Raw genomic sequence first — 25,529 nt, forward strand, 5'->3', positions numbered from 1 at the left:
TCTCGTGGCAAGGTAACCAACGAGGATGAGAGCACCGGCTGCCACGCGTGGGGCAGAGCACTTACCTCCCGTGGAGCACCTACTGCCTTCTGGGCTGCCCCGAGATAATACGGAATAGAAGCGCAGGCGGATGCTAGCAAGGTGCCTGGAGAAGAGGACTCTTAGGGAAGGAGTGACAGGAGGGCTCGGGAGAGGACATATGGCACCTCTCTGATGGGAGGTGCTGCTGTAGCATCTGCTGATCCATCTTCTGGCGCTGCCAAGATCGAAAAGCTTCATACGGTAAATTGCTCCTCGCAACAAGCGCTCCTGCCCTTCCACCTCCCTCCTGGCAAAGGTTTCTCTCACTCACACCACAACAGCGGGAAACACACCAGGGAAAGAACAAGAGCAGGGAAGGAGGAGGAGGAGGGGTTGCCCTTTTGTAGAATTGACAAAACCACGTGTTTTCATTTTAAGAACAAACCCTTATCTCCAGTTTCAAGCCAGTTATTGCTTGTGCGTTCCCGCACAGCCCCGGTTACAGCACGATGAAAGTGATTCCGTATGAAGAACTTGATTCATTTTCTCTTTTGATATGGGTCTCAATTCTGTGAACCGGAGCAGTTTGGAGAGTTTAATCCCACAAAGGGCTGAGCGGCAGCACTAAAGTGGAGATCGAAGCTGTCCAGCCACACTCCGATCACCTCAGCCATCAAACGGCGCAGTGACCTCGGTCTCGCCACACCTCCAAGTCAACATCCAAGAGAAACATTACTTACGAAAGCCAGTTTTAATCCCTCTCCAGCTCACTAAGTTATTTATTCTCAAGCCTAAACTACTTATAAAGTCACTGCAACTCATAAATTATTGTAACCCTACAGGTTTACATTACTAGAAAGCCCATCTGGGATGTTGAAGGCTTTTCTGTGTTCAGAGAAGATCAATGCAGAACATAGGCAAGGAAGGATGAGGGGGCTGACCAGGGGAATTGAGAACCTGACAGAACAAACTGAGGATAGTATTTCTTCTGCTAAATTTTAGGCATCTAATACCATTTTGAGGCAAGCACCATTGCCTTCTTTACTGTGGCAGGGATTAGCACCTCCAGAACATCATCAACCACATCCATCTTCCTCAGAGAGCCCATCTTCCTCTCTCCAAGGACTTTTGAGATGGACACCACAGATGAACAGAATGGGTAGAGAAAACCACACCCAAAGAACTCAGCAACATGAAGGCACGAAAAGGAACACAACTGCCCTCTAGGGAGGGATGATCCATCAGGACCAACACCAGGATGAGAACCAGGAGGTCTGAGCTGGCCTCAGTTAATCTGTTGTTGGTAAAGAGGAGCCGAAGCCTCACATTGTGCTACAGGAGGAAAAAGGAAAAGAAAGGAAATATTTTCAAGGGTAAGGTTGGGAAGCTCGAGAAGGGGTCTTCATGCCTGGGTTGGGAAGCTCAAGAAGGAGTCTAGACGACTGGGTCTCAGTGATCTCTGTTCCTGTCCTCACCTTCTGTGTTTATAACTCAGTCAAGGCTGAAACTAAAATGACAGGCACATTCAACAGAGGAAAACCAACCTCCCTTCCCAGCTATCACACCAGGAGCATTTCAGGACCAGTTCAGCTGGCAAGACACGCAGCTTAAGGATTTGGATTGTGTCGCTACTCGATGTGTGTCAGCTGGCTCACTGCATGCCTTCATGCCACTGGGTGCAGCAACATCCCAACACCAACATTCCCCTGGGCCCAGAGCAACCTCCAGAGCCAAGTGATCTTGGGTCTGCAGACAGTGGGACAACCCTTCCCCAGAGCATCCTCCAGAACCAAGAGAGCTCAGGTCCACAGACAGCTGGACATTTCACTGGTTCAACACTAAAAGGCATCTGAACGTCCCGACTGCGAGACAAGCAGAACATATTGGATAAATACGTCTGCCAGTTACGCTGCCAAGCTATAGTGAGAATGAATTTGAATCATAAAAGCTGGAATAAGAAGATGCCTTGGAGAAAGCGTTGGTTTGGTGCGTTCCTGAGCTCCAATTTAAAGCCTCGTTTCTATCGCTAATGCAGTCGTAGGGAACATTAGCCTAATTTTTGTCAAGAGAACTTGTCAACACTGCAGTATTTAAGATAGACACTAAGGACTCGTTTTATATTGCAGATAGATCACTAAGAAAGAAAGCAGTTGTGCCACACTTGGTTCACAGGAAAATAAATTGACATTCTCCCTGGGCCTCATCAGGGGATGCTGTTTTATAACACCGTGTGCGAGCAGCCTCACATTTCACCGTTCACATGCTGCTTCTCAGATTGGATACCATGGGTAAGATAGAGGGACCCATGGGGAGGTGCTTTTGATGGGCCACTGCTGGAGTTGGGCACCGGGACACACAGCCCATCATTTCCCTTCCACAGCTGTGTGGTAAAATGTTTGCCCCAACTCCTGAAGGGCCGGGTCCTGAGTTACAGAATGGTTTGGGTTGGAAGGGACCTCAAAGCTCATCCAGTCCCATGGCAGGGACACCTCCCACTGGATCAGGTTGCTCCAAGCCCCATCCAACCTGCCCTTGAACACCTCCAGGGATGGGGCAGCCACCACTGCTCTGGGAAACCTGGGCCAGAGCCTCCCCACCCTCACAGCAAAACATTTCTTCTTAAGATCTCATCTCAATCTCCCCCTCTTGCAGCTGAAAACCATTCCCCCTCACCCTCTCCCTCCACTCCCTGATGCAGAGCTCCTCCTCAGCTTTCCTGGAGCCCCTTTCAGCACCTGGAAGCTGCTCTAAGGTCTCCCTGCAGCCTTCTCTTTTCCAGGCTGAACAACACCAACCCTCTCAGCCTCAGGTGATCTGAGGTTCTCCAGCCCTCGGATCACCTGCGTGACCTCCTCTGGACTCGCTCCAACATCTCCATGTCCTTCTTGTGCTCAGGACTCCAGAACTGAATGCAGGGCTCCAGGTGGGTCTCACCAGAGCGGAGCAGAGGGGCAGAATCCCCTCTCTCACTTGCTGCTCCCACTGCTCTGGATGCAGACCAGGACACGGGTGCTTTCTGGGCTCTGAGCACACGTTGCTGGTTCACATTGAGGTTCTCATCCTCCAGCATCCCAAATCCTTCTCCTTAGGGCTGCTTCCAATCCTTTCTCCACACAGTCTGTAACTGTGCTGGGGATTGCCCTGACCCAGGTGCAGAACCTTGAACTTGGCCTTATTGAACTTCACAGGGCTCCCCCAGCCCCAGCTCTCCAGCCTGTCCTGGTCCATCTGGAGGGCAACCTCTCCCTCCAGCATGTGAGCCACACCACTCAGCTCAGTGTCATCAGCAAACTTGCTGGGGGTGCCCTTCAATCCCACTGTCTGCCACTGGTTCACCAGTTGAGCCACAACCAGTGGACTACGATCTTGGGGCTGAGGGGAGAAAACTGGTAGCAAAAGCAGAGAATTGGCTTTGCCTCCTCAAGCAGGAGGTCAAAATTGAACTTCCCTAGCCTAACTTTTAGAGATGTTCCCCGGGCAAGTCAGCATAAAATGTCTTAGAAAAACAAACAAACAAACAAACAAACAAACAAACATCTTTAGAAATACAACAGTGGCAAAACGCTGCTTCCATCACCTCCCACTTTAAAGAAAAAACACATTTTGAGGAGCCCGGGTCTGTTAATGCTGGCACGGCTTCCTGCCTGCCAGCCTCAGAGCTGTGTTTGCAACAAGTCTAGGATGGCACCCGCTGGTGCTGTGGCATAAAGACCAGTCCAAGAGCCGCAGCTGGCTCGGTGCAAAGCTGAAAACATCCTTTATTTGCAGTTGTCACTTCAAGGCCAGGTTGGATGGGGCTTGGAGCAACCTGATCCATTGGGAGGTGTCCCTGCCCATGGCAGGGGGTGGAACTGGATGGGCTTTCATGTCCCTTCCAACCCAAACCATTCCACAATTCCATGATTCTAAGTAACAGCGAATAACCTTGGCTTTGGAACAGGATCCAGCTTGCGGAGGAAGCCTGTGGGAGCGCAGCTGCAGACAGGAGGGTGGCTCGGCTCTGCTATGGATTCTGCCCTCGCAAAAGAACTAAATCATTACAACAGCCAGAAACGTCCCTCGGGAAGGAAATCCTCTCAAAGATAAATCAATAACTCAGTGTAAATTCAGCATGCAGCCAGGAGAATTTACATTGCCAGGAACGCTGAGCGCTCTGCCACGCTGACAGAGCCACAGCATCATCCACCGGTCCTGCAGCAGTGCCCTGTGCAAACACTCAGGCTCTAGGTATTTGGTGCCACACCAGGAGCTTGGAATCTGCCACAGCAGGATGTCTACGGCCCCAAAGCGAAACGGCAGCAGGGACGTGGCACAGCGAAACTCCCTTGTGACAAACCTACCTCCCCCTGGCTGCACCCCAGCTGCCTTCCTCCTCCTCCTCCTCCTCCGCCGCAGCAGTCATGCTGGCAAACACTCCCAGATCTTACAGGGCAAGAGAAGCGCGAGTTGCAACAGGCAGAGGAGTCCAGGGGCAGGGAAACAGGCACAGCCTCCCCCTGGCCAGGGTCGCAGGGCTCCCACCTCCAAACCACTTGCAAGAGGCGGCGAGACAGTGCCACGCTGCAGCACACGCTGTGATTAATGAGACTGCAATTTAGGTAATTATATTAACGCAAAGTACACTTGGACCAATAAGTTCAAGGAAACTAATGACACTTTGCAGCGCAGTTCAACACCGAGCGGTAACTCCAGCAAAAAGGGAAAAAAAAGGCACCTAATTATTCAGTAGCTCCTCTCCTCCCAGATTCGCAGGGTCAGCGTGGAGGAGAAGGTGGCCTGAATTATATTTTCGTTTCCAGAATATCAACAGAATTGCTAACTAAGTTGCAGCGGCAAGGTCACCGCCTGCCTGTGGTTATGCACGTCGTCCCCCTCCCGTCTGGCAGCTCCAGCGAGCGGCGGCACCGCTGGACTCGTGAGGATCTCAGGCTGCCGTGTCCTCTGCCAGCGTGTTCCGAACGCCCGTTCCCTGCGCACACGGCACCAGCACCGCTGCCGTCTTCTTGCTCTGGTGCCCAGCGTGGATGGACAAACTATAGCAAGGGAGGGGCTTCTGATCAGGGAGGGAAGGGAGAGGATGAGGGGAATGGTTTTAAGCTGAAAGACGGAGATTGAGATGAGATCTTTAGGAAGAAACATTTTGCTGTGAGGGTGGGGAGGCCCAGAGCAGTGGTGGCTCCCCATCCCTTGAGGGGTTCAAGGCCAGGTTGGATGGGGCTTGGAGCAACCAGAATCAGTGGGAGGTGTCCCTGCCCATGGCAGGGGTGGGTCTGGATGGGCTTTAAAGTCCCACCCAACCCAAACCATTCCATGATTCTATGAACAGTTTCCTTAGAAGCTAAAACCAGCCTCCACAAAGCCCACATCTAGGAGTTGAACCTCACTGAAGACAAGCCTGACAAACCAACACCCCAGTCCAGCTGGCAGCAATTTACTGCGTACTCAGACCACTTATAATAGCGAGTGTTGTTGCACCCGAAGCACCTGGGAGATGCAGGCTGCTCCCAAGCCCACTGTACATCTGCCTAGAGAGCCCTGGAGCGCGACTGCCCGCCACCCTGCTTCACAAGAGCATGTGCAGGCAGAAAAATCCCGTTTCTGCTCTTTTTCCTTCATGATTTTAGCACTTGCCACATGCACACACACACACACAGAGCCCTGTGCCCTCTCCAGCACGCACTCCTGCCCTGCTGCAGCTCACCTGGAGCAACGGATGCATCCTGGAGCGTCTGTGCTGGCCACAGCCGTGGCCTCAAACCTTCCTGTGCTCCCAACACGCGTTCAAGCAGTGTGGATGGAGCGTAAGCACCTCTGACACACTCCATGTGCCTGTACTTGTAAACCCAACTTTGCAGCAGCTACAGGTGGGTGTTCCTCTGTTTCCATGTTATTTCCCCAAGCTCTGTGTGCGGAGCCGATCCAAGGGCCACGTCAGAGCTTCTGCCAGCTCATCCAAGTGCATTACGACCACCCCAAACAAAACCAGGACCACCTGCTAGGAATCATAGAATCATAGAATTGCCAGGTTGGAAGAGACCCACCGGATCATCAAGTCCAACCATTCCTATCAATCACTAAACCGTGCTCCTCAGTGCCTCGTCCACCCGTCCCTTAAACACCTCCAGGGAAGGTGACTCAACCACCTCCCTGGGCAGCCTCTGCCACTGCCCAATGACCCTTTCTGTGAAAAAATTTTTCCTAATGTCCAGCCTAAACCTTCCCTGGAGGAGCTTGAGGCCATTCCCTCTCGTTCTGTCTCCTGTCACTTGGGAGAAGAGCCCAGCTCCCTCCTCTCCACAACCTCCTTTCAGGTAGTTGGAGAGAGCAATGAGGTCTCCCCTCAGCCTCCTCTTCTCCAGGCTAAACAACCCCAGCTCACTCAGCCGTTCCTAAGCTCACAGAATCATTAAGTTTGGAAAAGACCGCTAAGCTCCTCCAGTCCAACCGTCAGCCTAACTCCACCGTGCCTACTAAACCGTGTCCTAAAGTGCCGCACCTACATGTTTCTTGAACCCCTCTGGAGATGGAGACTCCACCACTTCATCACTCTGGCAGTGAAGACATTTTTCCTAATATCCAACCTAAACCTCACCAAGCTCCTATGATGCAGAACACAACAATGCCCAAGAAGCCAAGGCAGAACCACTCTGCAAAGACTACACAAAAGAGGAGACCACACAAGCGTACCTCCACGCCCAATATAAAACCAAAATCAAAGCCGCAATTAAATAAACAATCACGAGTTCAGTGTCTCAAGAGTGTGCTCATGGGCTACAAGCTGGCAAAGCTCTCCTGGTAGCTTCCAGGCTCAGCAGCAGCGTCCTGGAAGAGAGAACGTGCAAAAAGCCAGCTGGGTGATGATTGGGAAGACACACACCAAGTAATCCATCACACGGCAATCTGTGTGCACCCAAATGTCCTGCAACACAATTAGAAATCAATAGCAAGACACAAAAACCCTCAACTGCGCAGTAAAATATAAAGAACATTTGTAATATTGATTTTAAAAGTGCCTCAGAGAAGACAGTCGTGAAGGAGCCAGAGAAAGCAAAGTAAAATGCCGGAATTGAAGCCTTTTTTTCCTCAAAAAGACATTAATAATGGATTTTCAATGCAAGAAGAAAAACTGAAACCCACACCAGATTCTCCTGGTAATAACAGCTTTCTGCAAAGCCCAACTATTAACGTAACAAGGACGTCCATCAATCAAGCACACAGAAAGTACTTTGAGAGCTAAAAAAGGAGCAGGCAAACATCTGCTTTTGGCAACTTAAATTTTGGCCTCAAGCACAAGGAACGTAATAAATTATTGGAAAGCTGGGCTTGAACTCATTTTCTTCTGTCTTGGAAAGCTAAATGCTGAGGATGGGGGTAAAGGAACACAAACATGCTCCCAGGGGATTTGTGACTGACAGAAAATGGGAGAAATGGGCTCAATTTCTCCTGCAGACTGAGGATGTTTGACGAGCACCAGTGCCATTCTCAGCACCAACGAGGCAGTGAGCTCCCAACAGCGAATGAGTGGCAACAGCTGCAGAGAAGAGACAGGGAAATGTTCCCTTGGGCCTGCAGCTTCAGCAATGACCTTTTTGTTGTTAAGGAAGGTCTGGTGACCTTCTGCACCTTCAGCCATCATCAGCCTGTCCAGGACCATCCACACGCTGAAGCAGGACCAGGACAACAGTCACGGCCCTCTTCATTACAGCTCTTCTCTTCCTTCTCTACCTTCAGCCTTTTCAAGTACTTCCACACACTGGAGTGGGACCAAGGCGGAATGACTTCTTCTCCTAAGAGACAAGACTAGAGGAAATGGCCTCAAATTGCACTAGGGGAGGTTTAGACTGGATATTAGGAAACATTTCTTCATTGCAAGAGTGGTGAAGCCCTGGCAGAGGCCGCCCAGCGCACGGGTAGAGTCTCCATCCCTGGAAGGGTTCGAAAACCCCATGGCTGTGGCACCTGGGGACATGGTTCAGCAGGATCCATGGTGTTGGGCTGACAGTTGGACTGGATGAGCTGAGAGGTCTGTTCCAACCTCAATAATTCTATGATTCTATAACAAGGCATGCAAACCTGCTCCGAGATAACAGTCGCATCCCTCCTTGTTACAGCTCTTCTCTTCCTTCTCCACCTTCCGCCATCCTCAGCCCACCCAAGACCATCCACACGCTGGAGCAGGACCAGGGTGGGATGACAAGGCATGCAAACCTGCTCCAAGATGACAGTCCCTCCTCATTAGGGCTCTTCTCTTCCGAGCGCTGCCCGCAGGAGGCTGCACTGATTGAGGCAGGTCCTCAATGCCAGCATTTCCCAGTGCTCTCATCAAGTGAGGCTTCACATTTCAGGTCCAACCACCCAGACGAGCACCGATTGAGGCATTAGCAGCAAACCAGAGAAAAGCTGGATTTACACCATAAAAATAAAAAAAACAGCTGCCAAAGAAAGTAAGTGGGGTGCCCCTCTGCCTCCAGTATTTCATCTTCTTTAAACCACAGTTGGTCAAAACGAGAGCTGGAGATAAGGAACAGAATCTACCGATTCAACAAGAAGAAGCTGCAGGCATCGCTGCAACCAGGTCTTAATAAATTCTGAAGAGTGACACGCTAAAACAGCATCATGGAAGGCTGTATTTATTGTCTCCCCATGCTTTCTGTATCCAAGGTGCCACATTACACATAATAACAGTTTTCCTCCCCATCTGCCAGTGTCGCAAATCCTGCCTGACAAGCTCACAGTTGGGGTTGACCCTCCAAAGACACGTAGCTCCACCTGATAACAGCTTCGGTGGTGGGAACAGGGATAAACGTTTAATCCAGCACTGCCCAGGTGAGGCGTGGGAGAGTCCAGGCTGTCTCCTTGTCCCTCAAAGCAGGAGGGTAGTTTTGTCCCTGCTCCATGGATGGAAGCGATGCAGACAGGGGGCAGCTGCTGTAGGAAGGCACCTTCACACGCAGCCACGTTTCAGAGCAGAAGCACAACAGGAATGGTCAAGCATCGCTGCTGGGCTGCGCCACAGCCTGCACCAGCAAAGCAGCCCTGTCGGTGAGCTCCTGCCTGGTGTCACAGCAAGCTCTGCGTGAGGCATCAGGAGAACCTCATGGAGAGCCACAGGTCCTCTGGTTTCTCATGCCTGAACTGCGAGAAATTTCCCCTTCCAGGTTTCCCAGCTCAGCTACATCTGCAAAGTGCCCTTTAGCACCTGGCTTTTAGCTCATGGATACAAATCTTAAGCCTGGTCTTCATAGAGTGCTTCATTTTACCTGTTTGTGTAGTTGTCCCCAATTTGCAAGGAAATTACCTTGGCACTTAGGCTGCAGGTGGGCTGCGCCCTGGGCTCTGGTGAAAGAGTGTGTACGTTTCCTCCTCAGAGTGGCTGCATCGACACCTGACTGACACAGCCTGATTTGGAAGAGCCTTTGCTCTTACTCCTGCCCTGCTGGCCAACAAGACTGGGCTTTCCTCACAGGGTGAGGTACAAGCTCTCCTCTGAGGGCAGCCCCTTCCTGCTCCTCCTTCAGGTTGTGACCTGTTCCACTCCAGGACGTAATCCACAGGCGTGGAGAGCACCTGAAGAGATGAAAGTGGATGGAAAGATGATAAAACAGAGCTCAGGTGAAAAGCCTCTTGGCTTATCCTCCAGCAAAGGCTCTGGTCCTGTAGGGCACCTCCATTCCAGACTCTGGCCCTGCTGGGCCCCACAACTCTTCAGTATCTGGTCTCAGACATCCCTTTCTACTGTCTTTCTTTAGAGAAGTCTGCAGCAACTCTCTTCATGTTTGCTCTGTTGGGGTTTCAGGTGATGTTAGCAAGGGGGAACAGTCAGCACCACTACCAGGGCTTGTGGCTTTCTGTGGAGCCCCCCATGAGATCTTTAAAAAAGGCTGCCCTACACATCACTGAACAGTTAAGGTTGGAAGGCATCTCTGGAGATCACCTCATCCAACACCAGCTCAAGCAAGGTCACATTGAGCAGGCAGCCTAGGACTATGTCTGGATGGGGTTTGAATCCTCTCCTAGGATGGAGACTCTATGACCTCTGTGGTGGAGCTGACCTGCTCCAGTGTTCAACCATCCTCCAGTAAAACAGATTTTTCTGTGTTTAAATGGTTTCTTCTATTCCAGAGTTTGCTGTCGAGGTGCCTTAAACCACCACACGCCCAGTGGCAGCAGCCGCTCCTCACACAACCCATAAATACATACAGAGCATCAGCCAGAGCTTTCACCACTCACCACAGCTCTAGTTAATCGAGAACTGACCATCTTTACACGTTATCGAGTGCAGAACAGTGAGAGAACTGTAATAAGTAGCAACCTGGTTAGCAGGTTAAGTGATAGTGTAATTAATGAAGAACAGGAGGGTTTTGTTTCAGATAAGAAAAGCAGTAGATTATATCAAAATGCAAATGCGTCTCAAAACACAGCCCCGGCGACAGCTGAAAGGTGCTTCCAGAAACATCAGGAACAGAAAGGTTCCACTTGGGCTGAGCAATAAAGCCTAAAAATAACACCTGGTCTGGGGTTAAAATGTAAATTGTTGATTCCATCTATTTATTCACACCCTGCAGTGAGGGGAGAGACACGGAGCTTCGCGTTTGTTCCTTTTGCTTTGCAGGATCACAGGCGCGTTCCTGTTGTTGCCATTGCTGCTTGCAAGGTCTCTGCAACCCTGGGAGAGCTCCAGCAGAAGAACAGAAGAAATAGCAAGTGACAGACTGCATACATTAACTCAGCATTCCGAGAACGTCCTGTTGCAAGTGGATGACCCAGGCAAAACTTCCTGCAGTCTCAAAGAACAGGCAGAAAAATGAGGAGAGAGGAAAACGAATCTCCAGCTTGAAGAAAGGTCTTTTGAATCAGAAATGGTATCCGTAATGAGAATTTCCTACGCCGCTGCACTTACTCCTTCCAAAATATAAATACATAATGAAAACTTCAACTTGAATGTAGTGTTGTAAGAGTCCCTGCAAGAAATGGGAATTAGACCCCAGGAGACGAAATTTCTTTCCCAAGCTGGTAAAGCAGAGCTGGAAAAACAGATATATTTATTTTTTAACTCCAAAGCTTCCTTGAGTTGGTGAAGGGTTTAGAGGGGAAGCCATGTGAGGAGCAGCTGAAGTCACTTGGTCTGTTCAGCCTGGAGAAAACTAAAGGGAGACCTCGTCATGCTCTACAGCTTCCTCACAAGGGGAGGAGGAGGAGCAGCAGGAGCTGAGCTCTTCTTTCTCACAACCAATGACAGAACCCGAGGGAATGGCAGGAAGATGCCAGGGGAGGGTTAGGTTGGACATCAGGAGAAGGCTCTTCCCCCAGAAGGTGGTAGAGCACTGGAACAGCTCCCAGGGAAGCAGTCACAGCACAAAGCCCGGCAATATTCTAGAAGCATTTGGCCAATGCCCTTAGCCCCATGGTGTGAATGTTGGAGTGTCCTGTGCAGGGACAGGAGTTGGACTCTATGGTCCTTGTGGGTGCCTTCCAACATGGGTCCTGGTGTCACCTGCAAACTGACTGAAGGAGCATTCCATTTCCTCATCCAGATCATTGGTAGAGGTATTGGACAAAACTGGCCTCAACACAAAGTCCTGCGGACACTGCGTGTGACCAGCCACCAGCTGGATTTAACCCCATTCAAAGCGTTTTTGAAAAACACTTTCCCATAGCACTCAACAAAAATGTTGGTCCTGGCATGGCTTGTTTGCTCTGGGAGGAGAGGGGAGACACTCAGGCTGGAAATTCCAGATAACCAAGGCTCGATGTACTTCCAGAAGGGAAAACATTTTTCTTCCAAAGCTCTGTTACAAGCTTAAAATACATGCACAGATTGCTAGATAAAGACAGAGATATAAATAGGCCCGTTATTAAATACCTCTCCTTTAATGAGGTTCATCCTTCTAAACAGTCACACGAAGGTTATTAACGCTATTACAGAAGATGCAGCATGCTGGCACATAAAACCCCAGCAAGATATTCCTCATCACCCAGCACAGTTAAGCACCTCTCAGCAGCTCACACGCTCGCAGCAGAAAGAAGAGAGGAATGAGAGATGTCTTCTCTGGGAAGGAGTCTCTCTTCTTTCCAAACGCTTTATCCCCTCCAAACAATGTAAATTTAGCCATGCAAACAATTCCCGCTGCTTACCTCTACCGCTGCACAGCTGATGCATTTCATCTGGGGTTGTTTAGCCTGGAGAAGAGGAGGCTGAGGGGAGACCTCATTGCTCTCTACAACTACCTGAAAGGAGGTTGTGGAGAGGAGGATGCTGGCCTCTTCTCCCCAGTGACAGGGGACAGGACAAGAGGGAATGGCCTCAAGCTCCACCAGGGGAGGTTTAGGCTAGACGTTAGGAAAAAATTCTTTACAGAAAGGGTCATTGGGCACTGGAACAGGCTGCCCAGGGAGGTGGTTGAGTCACCTTCCCTAGAGGTGTTTAAGGCACGGGTGGACGAGGTGCTAAGGGGCATGGTTTAGTGTTTTGATAGGAACGGTTGGACTCGATGATCCGGTGGGTCTCTTCCAACCTGGTTATTCTGTGATTCTGTGATCTCTCCACTAACGCTGCACTGGCGTTAGAACAACACCAAGCAGAGCATCATTAAAGCCAACCTCGAAAGTATTATGAAAAATGCAACCTAGCTCCCTCCTGTAGCACAAAACCCACCGCTTGACTCCCAGACACCTCCACCGCCTGGTCTGTAACTATCCCAAACTCGCCCATGGCACACGCGGGGCTCAGGCATAGGCAGCGCCAGCAGGAGTCACGGCTCGGCTCGTGTGAAAACACATCATCACACCCTTGTCTCAGCTCTGCTCGATGTCCAAGCCCACGGCTCTGAGGTAAAGAAGCTGCAAACTTCTCTCTCAGTTGCTCAAAGCACAGCTTGGTTAGCATGGGTCACTGCAGAAGATGGCATAATCGTCTGGCATCGCAGAATCACACAATTGTTTGGACGAAGAAGACCTTTGAGATCACAAAGTCCAACCGTACCTGTCCACTGTTAAAACAGATCCCTGAGCACCTCTTCTACCTGTCTTTTGAACCCCTCTAGGGGGGGTGTCTCCACCCCTGCCCTGGGCAGCCTCTGCCAGAGCTTCACCACTCTTGCAGTAGAAAAATTTTTCTACTATCCACCTTAAACCTCCCTTGGCAGAACTTGAGGCTGTTTCCTCTCGTCCTGTCACTTGTTTAATGAAACCAGTAACACCACAGCCAGTAAGGGCCAGCATACACCCCAACTCACTAAAAATCCCATCCCAGCCCCACTCTACTCCTAAATCCAAGTGTTCCAAGAGGAAAATGTAGAGTTTGTCTGACTAAAACCCACCAACTCTGCTGCAGTTCTAGAAATGATAGAAAACAAAGCAAGTTCTTTCCTGGTTTTCAGGGGAAAAAAACCCTGGCTCCCAGTTCACTTCACAAATACTGAACCTGACACCCACATGTGGGAAAACGACAGCTGCCAAACTTCCAAGGTCACGGAGAAGCAGAAAACAGGGAAACAACCCTGTGGGTCCGATGGGAGGCTAGCCATTCTACTGCTGAGCAGCATTTTTGCAGTGACCCTACTGCACCAAGCGGTGCTGCACCAGGGCTGGGCACAGCCACCAGTCCCAGCGACTCCGCTTCCTTAAAACCTGCAAGTTAAACACCCTGAAACGCTAGAGTCTGTTTCTGCGCAGCTCCCAGGAATGATTTAGGACCAGGCGCTACGCGGTTCTGAGCTCTCACATTATTAAAATGTAAATATATAAATATATACACTGCATTTACAACCCGCGACGAAATGTATAATCAACACTGCACTACTGCACTTGTCAGATTAGAGCAGTGGAGTGTTCTTCATAACGTGGGAGTATATATTTTCTTTTTCTTAACTTGCACATTCAGTTACTGGCCTCTACAGGTCTGTTATTTGCCACAGTAGCCATGAGGAGAAGGGCTTGGGGTGCTGGGGGATAAGCTCCACATGAGCCGACAACATGCTCACAGCCCAGAAACCAACCATGTCCTGGGCTGCATCCAAAGCAGAGGGACCAGTAGGGCGAGAGAGGGGATTCTGTCCTTCTGCTCTGCTCTGGTGAGACCCCACCTGGAGCCCCGTGTCCAGTTCCAGAGTCCTCAGCCCAGGAAAAACATGGAGCTGTTGGAGCGAGGCCAAGGAGGCCATGGAGATGATCCCAGGACTGGAGCACCTCCCGTACAAGGACAGGCTGAGAGACCTAGGGTTCAGCCTGAAGAAGAGAAGGCTGTGGGGAAGACCTTAGAGCAGCTTCCAGCACTGAAAGAGGCTCCAGGAAAGCTGGGGAGGGGCTCTGGATAAGGGAGGGCAGGGATAGGATGAGGGGAACGGTTTTCAGATGAAAGAGGGGAGATTGAGATGAGATCGTAGGGAGAAATGTTTTGTTGTGATGGTGGGGAGGCCCTGGCCCAGGTTGCCCAGAGCAGTGGTGGCTGCCCCATCCCTGGAGGGGTTCAAGGCCAGGTTGGATGGGGCTTGGAGCCCCTGATCTAGTGGGAGGTGTCCCTGCCCATGGCAGGGGGTGGAACTGGATGGGCTTTGACATCCCTTCCAGCCCAAACCATTCTATGAATCTAAGGTCTCAGTGTATGTGACAAAGGCTCCACAGCTCCATCCTCTCCGTGCAAAGACCAGCTTTGTGCCCCAGGACCCAGCCCAATAATGTTCACGGCTGTCTCACAAGCATCTCAGCTATTCAGGTCCAAAGCCACCCCCAGTGGTGTCCCCTTGGGATGCTGCCCGTGTCTCCTGGCAGCTCCCCACCCCGGGGGCAGCCAGCCCACCCCTGCCTGGCAGCCGAGCAGCCGTCCTGCTCCCCGTGCTGCGCTGCCCTTGTCTGCACGCCAGAGACAGCTTGACAAGGACTGGGTGTGCACCCCTGGTGGGCGCCCTCTGACTTCCCAGCACAGGGAACCTGCTGGCAAAGAAAATCCAAGCGCATAATGCAGAACAAGCCTGGGAACAGGTAACAGCTCTGCCCTCATCCGCACGGCGGAGCTGGGAAGATGCGCACACAGACAATATCTCTGCGACATCCTCCAAATGCTCCCTACTCAAAGGTTGGAGACATCTCTTCTCTGCACATTCTCCGAGCATATGCCGAGCAGTTCCAATCCTGCTCTCTTACCAACAAGAGGCAGGGAAATACCGTTATCCCTGTTACATCAGGTCTAAAGCACAGAGAACTTGTTCTGTTGTACGTCTGCCCCACACCAGAGCCAGAAGGGGCACATGGAGCTGCAGCCCTGGTGCTTCTGCTGGAGACGACAGCATAAGGAGGGATTGAGCCTGAGCCAGTGATAGGGAGACGCTGCATCGGGCAACGCGAAGGTGAGAAGTTAAGGAAAGCCCACAAGGATGGAGAAGCTGGGTGAGGAGAACATGAAGGCAACAAGTTACATTAAGGACATCGAAAGCCTTGAGTATGAGAGGTCAGATGGAAAAATAAGCTGGAGTGGTGGGTGGCCACAACTCTAACCCCCAGCCCTGACTGTTTGCAGTCGCTCTCAAGCCTGCCTGGGCTTTCCTACCTGCCGCAAGCACGCTGCTGCTCTCACTGTTGCTGGCCAGATTATAATGACTCCATAGTTGAGATTCTTCCCCTCTGCATCTTAGTAACAAGTTATTTTTTCAAAAAAACCCTGGAACCGAAGCATTTCATCTAGTGTAAATGAGGTTTTTAAAATCCCATTTGCCTTCCCTCTTTATGCAAATCCGCACTGATCTGATGAGGCTCCTCTTTCCTGGATTACACATGTCAAGCTTTGCAAAAACGAGCATACCCTGGTGGTTTAATGCCATATTTCACAGCCCTTTCGTGCCCGTGCTGACATAAATATTTCAGAGACCTGCACACAACTGTCTGAGTCAGGTCGAGGTCACCCAGAAGCCAACGGTTTGGACAGATTCATTAATTCAACAAAGCAGTTAGCAGGAGTCAGCACAGCTCAGGACATCCTGGTGAACAGCAAGAGAAAGACACCTGCCAAAAAGCTGTACAGAAATCCTTCCAGCCCCACACAGAATTGGGGAATGGTTTGGGTTGGAAGGGACCTCAAAGCCCATCCAGTTCCACCCCCTGCCATGGGCAGGGACACCTCCCACTGGATCAGGGCTCTGGGCCACCTGGGCCAGGGCCTCCTCACACTCGCAGGAGAACATTTCTTCCTAAGAAATGTCTTCCAGTACCTGAAAGGGAACTACAAGAAACCTGGAGAGGGACTGTTCACAAAAGCTTGTAGTGATAGCATGAGGGGCAATGGCTATAAACTGGAGAGGGGCAGATTTAGGCTTGACATAAGGAAGAATTTCTTCCCCATGAGAGTGGGGAGGCCCTGGCCCAGGTTGCCCAGGGAAATTGTGGCTGCCCCATCCCTGGAGGGGTTCAAGGCCAGGTTGGATGGGCCTTGGGCAGCCTGATCCAGCGGGAGGTGTCCCTGCCCACGGCAGTGGGGTTGGAACTAGATGACCTTTAAGGTCCCTTCCACCCCAAACTATTCTATGATTCTGAGACCTCATCTCAATCTCCCCTCTTCAGCTTCAAGCCGTTCCCAGGGTGGTGGGACAGGCTCTGGCACGGGACTCCAGAGCTAAAAGATCCCTCCTGTGATGACCTCCTCCTCCTCCCAGCTCTAAAAACCTCTTCTCAGCTCAGAGCAGCACTGGATCAGACACTGAAATGTCTACAAAGATGTAGATTGGCAATGAAAGCAGACGGAGTTATGCCCCATCCCGAGTCCTGCTCTTTGCAGCAAAACCCCAGAAAGTCCATCAAAGCAGCTTCTGAAATTACCTCCCCAACGTGAACGCTTTGAGAACCGCATTTCAATACACCTAAGACCTTGTTTGTGCAGCAAATGAGGCAGAGGAAGACCTGAGACGAGTCTGAACAGCGAAGATAGCTCCTGACAGGGAAAGCAGCCCGAGGACCCTCGGAAGCTGCAGCCACAGATATTTAAATGCTAAGCACTGTATCATGAGCTCCCTGCTGAACATAAGATGGTTTCATCTTTGCAGAAGCAGCAACAACAGCATGCTTACATCCACTTTGCTCTGGCAGTTTGATCAACAGCAGCAGTCATGGCTTCTCATTTTTTAACTGCAATATAATTAGGCACTTAAGAAAATGACTTTGAACAGCACAAACGCCACAGAGCGACTGCAGGTATCGGCACGGAGCTCTACAAGCCACAAGTTTAACCACAGCAAAAGGTAGAGATCAGCTGAGCTGCTGCAACGCCTGCTCTGCTCAGCTGGACACCCAGGTCTGCCATCCAAACCTGAGGGGATACAACACTGCAGCGTTTCCATCGCCAAGGCAAGATTTTGCTCCGTTTCTCCAGCCCACAGGAAGCAGCTCTGGACCAAAGGGAGCCTCTCACTGCCCCACTGTTGGCTTCTCTTGAACACAAAGCATGCGAGTAGACTGTAAATATTTTGACATTTATTTCAGGCAGATGAGGTTCTCACTTGGTCCACCTGGATTTGGAAACTGGACACATCAATTCCCAACTTCAAACTGTCAGTTGAGAAACCTGCCAGCACGTTTCTGCCACATCAGGGAGCAGGAAAGCGCTGCTGCCACAGATGTGGAGTGAGTCCAGCCGCAGAGGCACCGCACAGCTCGGGCACCCCGCGGTGCTGCTGAGGAGACGATGAACCCCCTTTCTTTCCCAGTCAAAGACTTGCCTCTTATGTCCTTTTGCTTAATCTTCACAAAAACATCCTCCCCGAGGAGCCACATCCTCTCCAAGAAGCCACGTCTGACCCTAATGTGGGGTGGAGAATCTGCTGGTGGGTGATATGACTGGATGGTCAGAGCAATCTGACTTCCAACCATCACCAGGGATGCCAAACGAAACGGAGGGAAAGATAAGAGGGGTAGGTAATGCCCAGGAAATGAAGCATTCCCACGGTCCAGGACTGTGTGGCAGATTTGAGGTCAGCTGGAAATGTGGAAGAAATGCTTTTATACACAGAACACCCAAGAAGTGCCAAAGTGATGGAGAAGACCAGCAAGACCAGTGAAGGGGCTGGAGAACAGGCCTTATGAGGAGCGGCTGAGAGAGCTGGGGGTGTTTAGCCTGGAGAAGAGGAGGCTGAGGGGAGACCTCATTGCTCTCTACAACTACCTGAAAGGAGGTTGTGGAGAGGAGGGAGCTGGGCTCTTCTCCAAAGTGACAGGGGACAGAACAAGAGGGAATGGCCTCAAGCTCCACCAGGGGAGGATCAGGCTGGACATTAGGAAAAAGTATTTCACAGAAAGAGTCATTATACACTGGCAGAGGCTGCCCAGGGAGGGGGTTGAGTCACCTTCCCTGGAGGGGTTTAAGGGACGGGTGGATGAGGCGCTGAGGGACATGGGTTAGTGATGGATAGGAATGGTTGGACTCGATGATCCAGTGGGCCTTTCCAACCTAGTGATTCTATGACCACCCAATCCTGCTATTCATCTCTGCCATTCCAAGACCAAGGATCAGCCTTTGGTTGCCATAACCATCAGGCAAGATCACCTTGATGTGTTTCTGTGGGCTGACAGACTCACCTCCACGCGCTTGGAAGAGATTAATGTAAGGAGCAACAAAAGCTCAACACCTCTGCTGCTTCTCCAGAGAGCGGCCGACTGACAAGTGTGCTGCCACCTGGAAAAGTGCTTTCTGAAAGGAAAACAGCACCAGAGGAAGCATAACCTCAAAATCATCCTGAAATCGGCACCTGACCACGCAAAGTGATCTGCCCACAGGCGTGAACATGCATTCAGAGGACATTGCAATCCAACTCATTAAAACCCAGCGAGCCAGCAAGGTCCTACAGATGCCAAGTGAGAAGGGAGCAAAAAGCCCTGCAGATGTCTTCAACATTTCCTCAGCTGATACCAAAACAAGTAAAACAATGGAGACACTGAGAGACTTTCCAAGGCCTTTCTGCCTAACCCAGCCATGCCTGGTGCATTATTTAGTGCCAAGCGAGGAAGAAGCGATGCCTAAAGAAGTGTTAAAGGCCTTTGTGAAGTTTCACCACCCTTCCTGCAGCCCATCAGCTTCCCAGCTGGCTGGCAGAAAAGACAACTGATCTCCTTGCTTCCAGATTACAGGTGGCAGAGCTCTTAGGGTAACCGTCTCTCTGTGTTTGCATCCAGCTACCTCCAGCAGCTTGAAACGTGCTCAAAGCATGAGGAAGCCCTTGATCAGGATCCAGCTCACACTGGAGGCAGCGAGGGAACAACCGCACAAAGCAGCGTTAGATATACAATAACCATTGAATTAGGTGGAGGATTTGACAGGTTACTTGTTGGTGACATCGCTGCAGTCTTGGCAGAAACACGGTTTGATGCAATTAGCAACAGGGAACAGAAAAACAGCAGAGGAAAACTGGAAATGCAGGCACAAAGGATGAGCAGCTGCAGGATTGGGACAGAAGCATAAAAATCCTGTGGCGAGCTCAGAGCAGGAACAAGATGAAATAGGAGTGTGACGGAGGAAACGTCACTCCAAGCACCCTTCTGCTATTTAAAACTGAAAATACAGATTTCAAATCAAAACATTCCCTCCCCGAGCAGACCCTGGCCCTGTTTGCAGCAGGGATCCAACCCCAGACTGCACGGGGACGACCCAGAGAGGCAGGTAGGACACAAACTTCCAAGCACATCCCTCATGCAGCCACACCACAGCTTCCCTTATCCTACGGGTCAACATCCTCCCTAGCGTAGGAGAAACCCTGGAGGTCAGAGGCCACGAGGATGGGCTCCTGGAGGCGAGAGGCTGTAGTGATGGGGCTCCTGGAGGCAGTAGGTTCCCCAGCTTTGCTTTGGGTAATATGGGCACTAACAATGTGAGTAACAGCCCACACACAGGGTTTGGCTTCAGAGCAACCTGTCAGAGGCAAAAACCCAGGCTGGCAGGGGGGAAACCCCTGACCTGTTCGTACCCAAATCTGCCCACACACCTGAAACAGGTGATTTCCCCAGTTCCACAAGCCCTTTGCTGCATGTGTCCAATGCAGAACTGCTTAAAAAATAAAGCAGAATGAGACACCCAGGCAGTGGAGAAGGTGCTGCTGAAGAAAACTGGCAAAAACGCTCATAATGAGCGCAAGAATACACATATTCTGCTTCAGCAAGGGTGGGGGGATCTGCCAGTCTGAATACTAAGCAGGGACACCACGTGCCTTCCATACATAATGGTCCAAAAACGGAATATCAGGATATACTGCAGCTTTGTGAAATTTAGGAGCTTTTGCTAGACTTTTATGTTACACAAAGATTTACATTTCAAAAAGTCCTTCTGCTGTATCTGGCAGAAATTTCAAGACAAATGGATCCCATATTTCTTCGTTCGATGGTAACACTGAGCATGGGATAAAGCTCTTTGAAATTCAGAGCACTTTGCAGAACTTAAGTTACTCCTCAGTCCACCCTTGTGAGGCGGGAAGGTCCTACAGCCTGCACAGATCCACGAGGATTCCAGAGCACAAGTGGATTAAATACCTTGCCCATGACACCAGAGGCAGGGTAGTGATCATCCCAACTGTCAAAATGTGTGAGCACACACGCATCTGTGTGTGTTTAAATGTGCTGCTCCCCTCCAGAGCCTTTCCCAGTGCAAGGGGTTTGGCAGAGAAGCCAGCCTGCTCAGTTGGTGTTTTCTCACCACACGCATCCCATCCATGTCTAATAAAAGATGCCAAGCCCAAAAAAGGGAAGAGATGTTTTTGTGGGATGTACGGATAGGAATCAAAGCTGGATTTTAAACAGCAAGGAACAGAAAACCCATTGTTAAAGCAGTGCATAGTGTTACACTGATGATCCTTAATCCAAGCAGCGTTTCTCTAGCCCGTGCTGGAGCCCAGCAGGGCTGGGATACTGCCCACCAGCAAACATTATAAAATCTGTCCCTACAAGCCTGCACCAAGAGAAGAGGTTTCTGAGCCAGTGGCAGAGACATGTCACCACCTGCAGCATGACCAGCAGTCCGTTCAACCTGCTCCACTCAACCGAAAGCTCTCTGGCCACCGCTCCCAGGGCTGGTTGGTTCAGAGATAGTCTCCCGTCCCTGTTCTGGGTTGGTGGGTTCGTACCTCTCTGCCTGAGCACCAGCAGAAGAACACATTGTCATGGGAACAAACAGGCAGCCTGAGTTTCCATGAGGCCGTCAGAGAAATGCTGTCGTTACCCATCAGCACGTTACCTGGGTGGATCGTTTGCCACTGATGTGTAGGGTAAAACACTTCCAGGTCTTCGGGATCAGCATCCGCTTCTGTTATCGGCTCTTTCCCGCTGTCATCTTTTGTCTCGCTCTCTTCTATTTTCGTAAGGGCGAACTCCTTTTGGAGAGAAGAGATTCAGCTCATTAGTGATTGCATCTGGGTAATTTAGTGCCGGCTGAGAATACAAAATTTTCTCCCTCGCCAGCAGATTTTTTTTTTTATTTGACATCTGAGATTCTTTCCACATGGTTAAATTTAGATTTAAAGTATATTAAAGGTTAAACATGCATAACCAGCGTGACATTTGTGCTGAACAAAGCAACGCAGCCCATTTCCTATTCCAGCGGAGGCTGCCGAGCCTCACCTACATCACATCGGAGCCCGGGCTATTATTAGGGTTGTGTAACGTCGCAAGACCCTGTTTTCCCTTGCCTAAAAATACGTCAAACTTCACTTTTTCAGTTGAAATTTTCCACACGAGTGGAACGCTTCAAGCATTGTTGGTTTTTTTTTCCTTCTTAAATGCACTTATTTCAGGCTTGGAGAAGATTCGGCTAAAATAGTTCAGCTATTTCCAAAATAGGACACGGGGAAAACACACCGAGTTGCCCACACGAGAAAAACGCAAGCATCCTCTTCTCGACTCGCTCCAGGTGTCTTTTAAAACAATGAGGCAGCGATTTAATCACTACCTACGCTGCGAGCGCAGCACGCGAATGGCAGAGGTGTGGTAGATGAGCCGGCACGAGCGGTACATTATGCAAAGGAAAAAAAAAGGATGAAAAGGAGGAAAAAAAAAACCTTGCCGCTAGGGAAACCTCACTGTTCACTGGGAATTCTCCTTAGGGAGCTGGTGGGAGTCAGGTAGAACTGCAATGGATACAGTCATCGCGGGTGCGTAGTAACAACCTCATACTATCTCATGCCAGGCTGTTCCTTGCTTGGGAAGCAGGACTTTGCTGCTCCTGTTTTCCCAGGAACGGCTCAGCTGGCCCGGGCCAACGTCGACACAACTCAGTTGCTGTCGCAGGGAGCATCATCGGCACCGCTGAATAATCTCAAAGCAGCCTATGGGGAAAGGTGATTCCTAACTGCGGGCAACTAGAATAATAGAATAATAGCCTGTTCAAACATCTGGAGAGCTTTGAAGGGGCCAAGGCAGGCAGTCTCTGCTGGAAGAGCTGAGGAATCATCTTCAAGGATGAATCATCACAGAATAGTTTGGGTTGGAAGGGACCTCCAAGACCACCCAGTCCCACCCCTGCCATGGGCAGGGACACCTCCCACTGGATCAGGGGCTCCAAGCCCCATCCAACCTGGCCTTGAACATCTCCAGGGATGGGGCAGCCACCACTGCTCTGGGCAACCTGGGCCAGGACCTGTAAAGTGTTACAGTTCACTGCATGCAATTTGATATTAACCCTTTGAATGTTTTCTTGGGGGAAAGAGTCAGTTAAGGGGTTAACTGGGAATTTCAGGCCATGCTCTGCCTTCAACTTCTTCCACTTCTTAGAAGAAGCACATATTTTCTGGCAGAATCTGGGTGTTTTGCATATAAATATCCATTATTCAGCCTAGGAGAGAGTTTCTGAGCGGGAGAAATGTCAGCCTGAGCAAAGCACGAACAATTAGCAGTGACAGTGGTAGCACACGAAGGTGGCTGACAAACCCACAGAACGTGTTTATTTTTATCCATCCAAAGGGATCCACATTTCACTAACGCCCTGGGAAGCGAAGCTTAACTCCTGCCACCGCTCAGAACATCAGAGGCTCGGGATCGTTAAAACGATGACAAACAGTTAAAGCTCAGGAACAATCATAAACGTTAAAAGCCAGGTTCTACTGATGAAAATCAATGTTAACATTTTCTGAGCCACGATGCAACAGGACTAAAATAAATGAGTCAGAGCAGTTATTTAGCTTACTCACGCTACTGTGTTATTATCCAAGAGGGACTAAATGACACAGGCCATTGTAAATTAACCAACAGGCACATCTGTTGAAACGGATAATGGAGATGGTTGGTGTCTACCCGCGTTGTGCGGGCTGTGGTCTAACCGTTCAGCAAGGATAAAAGGATGCGACTGGGCTCACTGCAATGTTACTGCCACAGTTTGGCCCCAAACTGCTGTGCCGCACCCCGGGTTTATTCATATTTCTGTCAAAAACAGGCAACAGCACACAAGCAATTCTTCATTCATACAGAGATTCAGTAGAATCTCTTTTAGTTTGTTTTCATAATTAAATAGGAGAAAGAAAAATGTTTTCTAAAGAACAATGGAAGTGTCCTTAAAGGGAAAAAAAGCCTCCTGGTTTTCTCCGTCTGAACTCAATTAGAATGAGCTGAGAAGCCCCAGCAGGGAGGGTCTGGGAGGATCTGCAGTCTGTTTGCCACGAAGAAGGGACGTGGCCAGCACAGAGCTGTTGCAGAAGTTAGTGTGAGAGTTATTCACCCATTACATCAATCCTGCCTGAAGCTCGCTGCCAGGCTGCCCGCCAGCTGGGTCACCTGTCCCTGGGGGGCCGTCCCAGCGCTCATTCTCCAGCTGGGATGGGTGCTCTCTATCTCCAGCCCCTTCTCCTCCCACTGCTCAAGGTTCCTCAAGGAAGCTTCCCAGATCCACTCATCTATCAGGGCTCTACACACCCATACGAGTGCAGAAGGGCCAGCAGCATCCACCCACCTTGACTGCAGCTTCAAAATAATGCTGCAAGAAGCAGAATCCACGTGCGTGGGACGCAAGGACGCTCCTCTAAGCCTTACTCACTTGCGGTGACTCAACAGAGGCACAGCTACGAACCTCATCAAGGCCACTTCTTCCCCTCTGCTTGCCACTACACCACACTATCAGCTTTGCCTCTTGCCACTAGGGGAACGTGGGACAACTCAAAACAGCAAAAGTGACACCGGCCAAACAAAAGAGCTGCCTGGGCTGCACTGTTACTCTTGGAAACCCTCTCGACTGAGCACATTCTGGCTTTTTTTGTGCTACAGACTAGGAGAAGTCTGGCTGGAAGGCTGCCTGGAGGAGAAGGACCTGGGGGTGTTGGTTGACAGCGACTGAACATGAGCCAGCAGTGGCCCAGGCGGCCAAGAAGGCCAATGGCATCTTGGCTTGGATCAGAAACGGCGTGGCCAGCAGGTCCAGGGAGGTTATTCTCCCTCTGGACTCGGCACTGGTGAGACCACTCCTCGAATCCTGTGTTCAGTTCTGGGCCCCTCACCACAAGAAGGATGTTGAGGCTCTGGAGAGAGTCCAGAGAAGAGCAACAAAGCTGGGGAAGGGGCTGGAGAACAGGCCTTATGAGGAGCGGCTGAGAGAGCTGGGGGTGTTTAGCCTGGAGAAGAGGAGGCTGAGGGGAGACCTCATTGCACTCTACAACTACCTGAAAGGACGTTGTGGAGAGGAGGGAGCTGGGCTCTTCTCCCAAGGGACAGGGGACAGGACAAGAGGGAATGGCCTCAAGCTCCGCCAGGGAAGGTTCAGGCTGGACATTAGGAAAAAAATTTTCATGGAAAGGGTCACTGGGCACTGGCAGAGGCTGCCCAGGGAGGGGGTTGAGTCACCTTCCCTGAAGGTGTTTAAGGGACGGGTGGACGAGGTGCTGAGGGGCATCGTTTAGTGATGGATAGGAATGGTTGGACTTGATGATCCAATGGGTCTTTTCCAACCTGGTGATTCAATGATTCTATGATTCCTGGGGTAAGGCAAGCAGATTTAAGAAAGAAACCCTTCTGAAACATTGTTACGAAGATCCACTGCCAAGGAGAGGTGATTCACCAATGCTGCAACACCCCGTGTGGCCCTAAAGAGGGATCAGGTAAGGCTGTTGCCCCATCAGACTCCCAGGGCTGGGCTGCCTTTCGTGAGCTCAGCTCTCAGCCGCAACAACCAACACTTACAGGAACTCCATCGCTCAGGCTCGGCTGGGAAAACACCACAGAAACCACCAGGACCAGCAGGTGGACTTTGGCAGCAGTGGAGAGGAGAACAGCCCAGCAAGTCATTGCCACCAGCCTGGAATGAGAAGGGAAACAAACCAAACAGCATTTTAGTCAACATTTACAGAGGTTTCAGTATTCTTTACACATTTCACAACGCGGCACGAGTGCAGGGGTGTGACACCACAGGACACACAACACCTCGAGGTGTTGGCACACGGATCTCGGTGGGGCAGCTGATAGCACGGGGTGTGATTTTACTGCTAATGGAGCTTATGACAGGTAGCGACAAAGTAGCTGATATGGACCCCACAGGGGCTTACGCATCTCCTGGAAAACATGTAGAG

At 50.6% G+C, this 25,529-nt stretch overlaps 1 protein-coding gene across 3 annotated transcripts in view; it reads right to left on the reverse strand.

Annotated features, from left to right (window-relative positions):
- The window catches only part of SIL1 (SIL1 nucleotide exchange factor), a 112,021-nt gene that overhangs the window by 61,808 nt on the left and 24,684 nt on the right, over nt 1–25,529 (reverse strand). For all 3 annotated transcript variants that reach the window (XM_069869666.1, XM_069869667.1, XM_069869664.1), the window contains 2 exons: nt 25,144–25,258; nt 21,221–21,356 (listed from right to left, as the gene is read on the reverse strand). In XM_069869666.1, the coding sequence (XP_069725767.1) occupies nt 21,221–21,356; nt 25,144–25,248 (241 nt within the window). In that variant the 5' untranslated portion in view covers nt 25,249–25,258. The remainder of the gene's footprint in view (nt 1–21,220; nt 21,357–25,143; nt 25,259–25,529) is intronic.

This window comes from Phaenicophaeus curvirostris, chromosome 15 (genome assembly GCF_032191515.1).
Source record: "Phaenicophaeus curvirostris isolate KB17595 chromosome 15, BPBGC_Pcur_1.0, whole genome shotgun sequence".
NCBI classification, from domain to species: domain Eukaryota; kingdom Metazoa; phylum Chordata; class Aves; order Cuculiformes; family Cuculidae; genus Phaenicophaeus; species Phaenicophaeus curvirostris.